The sequence below is a fragment of the Medicago sativa genome, chromosome 6 (genome assembly GCF_051527215.1).
Source record: "Medicago sativa cultivar Bolivia chromosome 6, Bolivia_mono, whole genome shotgun sequence".
In the NCBI taxonomy this organism is placed as follows: domain Eukaryota; kingdom Viridiplantae; phylum Streptophyta; class Magnoliopsida; order Fabales; family Fabaceae; genus Medicago; species Medicago sativa.
The window spans coordinates 80,353,741-80,360,314 of NC_140754.1; the positions used below are offsets into that span (position 1 = coordinate 80,353,741).

Here is a 6,574-nt window from a genome sequence, read left to right on the forward strand (position 1 = left end):
TATTTACTGTTTCAAAACCAGACTATTAATGACCTATAATCTATGAACACAATTTGTCCAATGGCACAACACTTTCGACAACAAAACTCACTCATAAGCTACATCATAACATAATCATCCATAATTGATCCAAATTTCACGAAATCGACATTACAGATACATAATTGATTCAATTACTTCAAATTCTTCTTTTGGATTGAGATGATTTGTTGGTTTTTTTTTTTTTACGGTTTCTCTACCTTCGTAAGCTCTTTGAACAAATCTTGTTTATCCATAAACGCAAATTCCCATTTTTTGGCCTCACCGATATTGTGTATGTTCCACTTTGTGCACGATGGTGGTATTGGACATCCGTCCTTCAAATAAACATGAATAAAGTGGTCGGAAATTAAGCCAAGACACATGATGTGGGCATGTGGGTTAAGTGGTGGATCACCTCGGATTGGGAAAAAAGCCTCACATATAGCTCTTTCAGGATTTGTCAACTGCACAACAACTCTATTGTAATAAGTTACAACAATGTGACTTATGTTAGATGATATCAACCACTTTTCTTTGTATACAATTCCACCACTTTTTTTGGGAGGGTGTAAATCATTCATGCCATATTCAAAACGCTCATCCGAACCAAATATCGGCAAATAATCACTCTTGTTAGTTTTCAACTCGTGAATAAGTACTCTACGAACTAATACTTGATTTTCCTCATCCATACACATGTGTCTAGCTACAACCTGATATCCACAATTACCATCCCCTTTCACATTCACAATATTTTCGATGTAAGTTCTCATTGCTGAAACAAAATGTGTTTAACATTGCCACATTAAATTTGTCGCCTCATTTCTTCCATTTCAATTTCATGAAAAGATCTTTCGTTTTGTCTTCTAGGTGGCATTTTGACAATGGTGGTCGATGATTTTTAATTTTTTTTGGGTGAAGATCGTGGCGGTGCGTGGTGTTTTGTTGGTGGTGTTAGCTTCGAGAACAAATAACCACAAAGTGAAGTTTTGAGAAAGCAACTCCTTGCTCTCACTTGAAAACTCACTTTCCATTGATTTCTTCGCTCAAACTCAAACAAAATGAGGGTGTTAGTTTCGCGAACAAAATGGTCGCAAAGTGAAGTTTTACAAAGGCAACTTCTTGCTCACATGAAAAATCACTTTTCGTTGATTTTTTCGCACAAACTAAACTCCGAGATATCCTAACCAACTTTGATGCCAAATTTGGTCAGGGACAAAAGGAAAAGTAGAGAAAATAGATAAACTATCTATTATTCTTTGGTGTTCTAGAGATTTCCACATTATACTTATTACTAGGTGGAAGCCCGTGCGTTGCACGGGTTTGATTATAATACGTGTCCATCTTACAACATTTGAAAAATTGTTATAAATTGAAAAGATGCATTATTTTTAAATATAATTAGAGAGATAAATGATTATATAGAAACATATTATTAATAAATGTTTATATTTGTGATTTAAGGGAAGGAAATGAAATGAAATAATGTGTTGAAGCATGGTTGTTGTATAACCCACCGGTCTAAACCATATGTTAGTGTTTATGTTCAATCCTAAAAGTAAACCTTCAAGACATATCACATGGACTTCCAAATAATTCATCATTCAGTGCAAGACGTTGTATTCTACAGATTTGTGTAAACCCTTATAAAAGACTTTAAAAATTTCTCTTTTATGGAGACAAATCAACAACCGAAAAAAGCTTCATTTGAAGCTCCAATTTTGAAGGCATGTTACTGCCTTCGTTCTTTTTTAATTGTCACATTTTGACATTTTATACAAACCAAGACAATCAATAAATGTTGCTACTTTTGATACAATAATTTCTATTTTTATTATAATAACCTTATTTATTTAATATCTCATTACATATATTTCTCTCTCCACAATAATAAATAAGGGTAATATTAGTAAAATAATATTTAATGTTGCATTGAACTATGTAAAGTGACACTTAAATAGGAACAAAAAAATTCTTTAAAAGTGACACTTAAAAAGGAACGGAGGGAGTATTATTTTTTTTCAATCATAGTTTATGTATGTTTATATCAAATTTTGGATTCTTGCTGACCTGGCTTGTATTGTCTAAAGGTGGTTTATTTCAATGAATACACAATCAACAGTAAGCAAGCTCACATTATAAGACGTGATATAGGGCAATTATAACAATTTAGAATCTATAAGCATGTCTTGTTTAAGTGGATATTAATGCCACATGACACTGAAAAAACATTAAGACCCCTCTTTTAATTTTTAGAGATGTTTAAAAGAGGATGAGAAGTTTACGTACAGTTGCCACATCATCAATGTAGATTAAATAAATTTTAGAATTAAGAATTGACATTCAATCTTCCACTATTGAAACAAGTCATGAAATATTATTTATAGTTGTCACATTAGCAAAATGTTTAAACGAGGATGAGAAGGTTACGTAGAGTTGCCACACCATCACAATGCTTGTTCCAGATTAACTCAAGTTTACTCTTTTAAAAATGCCACAAAGACATAATGTTTGTATATGGTTAACCCAAGTTTACTTTAGTGTAGGAGAATGATATTGGTTTATATTATAAATTTTACTCCATCCGTTTCAAAATGAGTGTCGCTTTAGCCAAAAAAACTGTTTCAAAATGAATTTTACTTTCAGTTTCCAATGCAATAATAACTTTTTCTTTTCAATTGTACCCTCCAATTAATACTCTGCACACTACTTCCAAAGTATTACTTTTAAAACTAACCAATAAGTAATAAGGATAATTTGGTAAAATAACCATTCTCTTTCTTTTAATCATTGCATTTCTTAATATGTGTGAAACACCTAAAACGACACTCATTTTGAAACGGAGGGAGTAAAATAAAATTGAATAGCAAATATTATTCTCGACGAGCCATGCAAGAAGCATTAATAACTCGCGGTAAAATGTAGGAAGGTTACAATAAATAGGTGTCGCAAATAAACTGAACACCAACACCCCAAAAAGAACCACAAATGGTGAAACCCGGTAATGAGGCCGACATATACTTACGGAAAAGGACCGCAAGCATAACACTGCCTCAACACCTACCCACCAAAACTACCACCACCTACAAGAGGAAAACAGTTGGAAAGCAAAAGAAAAGGCTCCCGAGGCCACACCTAACAGCAGCCGAACCCAGTAGAAAAAACACAACAGCAAAAACAGGCTGTTGCTGCTCCAAACACCTTCCCAACCAAAATACAAGAGCGAAAAACACCAACCCCCAGCTACAGCAACACATACCGAACAGGACTCCTACAAAGACACCAAAGAGGGTTCCAAATCCACTCGAAATACAAGGAAACCGGAATGTGCATTTTACCCATGACCCACCTCCAAGCCTTGACTTTCACTTCCTCCACTATTTCATCCACCTCAAAATTAACATCATTAAACACCTTGTCATTTCTAGCTTTCCACAAGGTCCAAACAGTTGTGAGCCAAATGACCCCCAACCCCTTAATCACATTCTTATTTCTTTCTCCCCCATGCCAACACTCCCAATGAACGAGAAGATTGGGAGGAGAGATAAAAAACCGATCAAGCCATCACATTAAACTAAGCCAAACCTTATGCGACACATCACAATGGAGAAAAAGATGGAGGGCGGATTCCTCCACCCTACTAACACACACAAGGAGTTGGCTTCCAGCCCTAGAACATTTCTCAAAACAAGATTCGCCTTAGTTGGAACGCGATTGAGGATAGCTTTCCAAGCAAAAGCCACCGCCTTCAACGGTGCCGGACATTTCCACAAATTATCGAAGACTCTTTTCTCCTCATCTCCCCAACCCACGTCGTTAAGAACCAAAGCCTCCAATTTCTTATAAGCCGACTTCACTGAGAAAACACCACTCTCTTTTAACTTCCACCTCCACCCATCGTCATGGTTGGCCAACCTCACACCTTCTAAATCCTCCAGGAGGCTTAAAAGAACCTCCTCTTCCCACATAAACAGATGTCTTCTCCAGGTGAAATTCCAAACCACACCAAAGTATGACACCTCCCCCACCAATGCCTCCTTTTGGGTTGAAATTAAGAAAAGCCTAGGATATTTAATCCGGAAACAATTCTCCCCTCTCCAATTATCACTCCAAAAGCTAGAGGTTCTCCCGTTCCCAACCTTACGCAAAATTTCCGAATTAAGCCAATTAGGGGCTCCAAAATCACCCACCTTGACTAGTTCTTTCCACCAATAAGAGGCCAATCTAGGCACCCCCATACCACCTCCCACCAACAAATTGTCCACGTGAGTGCCATATCTCGCCTTCAACACCTATTTCCAAAAAGCCGGATCTCCATCAATCAACCTCCAACGCCACTTAGCTAAGAGGCTTATATTCATGAGACGAATGTCTTTAAACCCCAAACCCCCATTTCCTTTACTTTGGCACACCGTCTCCCATTTAACCCAATTAATTTTCTTGCCTCCTCCCACACCACCCCATAAGAATTCTCTTTGGATTCGCACAATCCTTCTCCAAACTTGAACCGGACAAATAAAAAATAGGAATCGCGTTAAGTACCGAATTTAAGAGGACAATCCTTCCTCCAAAGCTAATATGCTTATGACCCCACGATTTCAACTTACCATTAAGGTTCTCCACCAATGGCTCCCAAGTAGACATACTCCTAGCATTAGCACCTACCGGAAGACTCAAATACTTGAAAGGTATGTTCCCCTCACTACAATTCAAGAAATTGCAAGCCATATCCATGAAACCTACATCCACATTAACACCTATCAACGAGCTCTTGAAGAAATTAATCCGAAGACCCGACACCATTTCAAAACCTCTAAGGAGAAGGAATTAACCTCCGCTCCTTTGTTGGTTGGGAACAAAATGCCAATGCCGGATCCTTGAGGATTTCTCAAATCCAACGATTTCGCTCTACCTCAACAGGCCTTCCTCCTCACTCCAACCTTCCTCCCTACCCTCCGAAAAAGACACCGCCCTTCTATGCGTCGAGCAACCTTGATCTCTCCCTTTCTCGGCCTTTGGAGTGCCCTCAAAGTGTTCCTCAAGAGCCGGTCCCAAATGCTTCTTTGCCAAGGAAATTGATTTTTTCTTCTTCCTATTTTTTGTCTCGATTTCAAAATTAATCCTCCGCACCTCCCCCTCCGAAACTTCAATGGAATCACTAAATTCTGACACTTCGGACTCCTCCGAAAAAAATCTGATATGGTGGTTCACCGGACCTCTCCCCTTCATCACAAAACTGGAATGCACCACAGTGCCATCCTCAATTATTTGCTCAGTCTGAGTATTAACCGGCACATAATTAAAAGAATGCAGCTGGGGAGAACTTGCAGAAAATAAATCCTCCATCTCCTGTACCCCCCTTCCATTACTACTACCAGAATAAAAGCCACCTACAATTTGGGCCTTTGTAGCCTCCAGCCCACCAACTAAAGCAAGGCCCTTACCCGACCCCACCATCTCAGAAAATCAACCATTAGTGTTAAAATGAGAGTATAAGTTGAAATGGCAAGGAGCTAAATGCTCAAAAGTAATGATGTCATATATTTATCTCAAATATACTACTCTCACTTAAATATTATTGGAATTAGAATTATAAGTATAACCATTAGAGAAAAGGAGAAAAGGAATGGACAACAGAAGCTAGAATGTCTCCAGCTATTCCTTTTGTTCTCCTTCTATTGTCTCCGTCAATATTTGGAGGAAACTAATCATAAAATTATATTACATTAATACAAATGTTTTTTAAGCAAAAAAAAAATTAATGTGGCATATATATATACAAAAAACGAATAGGACAAAAACAACTAACATGTAAATCGTCTATATTGAGGCCATGTACTTTAGTCTATAATGTATTTTTGGAAAAATTGATTTGTTTCCTCTCATATTTATCATGTGTTTCCAATATCCCAATTAATATGATTAAAACATTCAAAGATCGACAGTTAAGTTCAAAAGTAGAAAAGTTGAAAACGGGAAGGATATAATTTGTCAAAAGTATTTATAAGAATGTCTCCACCTATTCATCATTTTGCTCTCTTGCTTTGGTCTCCACCTATATTTGGAGGAAATTATTAATAAAAATATGTTACATGAATACACTTGTATTTTGTGGAAAAAAATTGAATGGGATAAAAAAAAAGAATAGGACTAAAACAACTAATTTGTTTACAATTATTTTCAATGACATCAGCTTTTTCCTTTTGGCACTTCAAAATTTATGACGACATATACTTTTCATAGTTGCGATGTTTTCTTGGATACATGTTCCATTGTCATCCATGAAAAAATTTATCCTATAAAATGTAAGATAATAGACATTGAAAATAGAATAACCTTTTACAATGTAAGGTTGCTGTCTAAGACATGCCGTTTTTCTTTTTCATTACTAAATACTATAAAGGAATTTCAATAACCATGGAACTTAATCATTGTAAGATTTTTTTTAAATATTTTTTGTGGTCATAAAACTATTTTTTATTTTTTATTTCAGGCTTGATGTATTTTTTATTTTTTGCTAGCAATATTTTTTTTTGACAAAATAAAAGATATT

General features: G+C 36.2%; 1 protein-coding gene across 1 annotated transcript; it reads right to left on the bottom strand.

The window, feature by feature from the left end:
• Positions 1-224: 224 nt before the first annotated feature.
• LOC146917252 (uncharacterized) lies at positions 225-794 on the bottom strand. Its single transcript, XM_085721852.1, has one exon. The coding sequence runs from the start codon at positions 792-794 to the stop codon at positions 225-227; it is 570 nt and encodes a 189-aa protein (XP_085577978.1).
• Positions 795-6,574: the final 5,780 nt, after the last annotated feature.

Coding starts and splice junctions, on each gene's coding strand:
- LOC146917252 (XM_085721852.1), bottom strand. CDS start 794: ATGAGAACTTACATCGAAAATATTGTGAATGTGAAAGGGGATGGTAAT.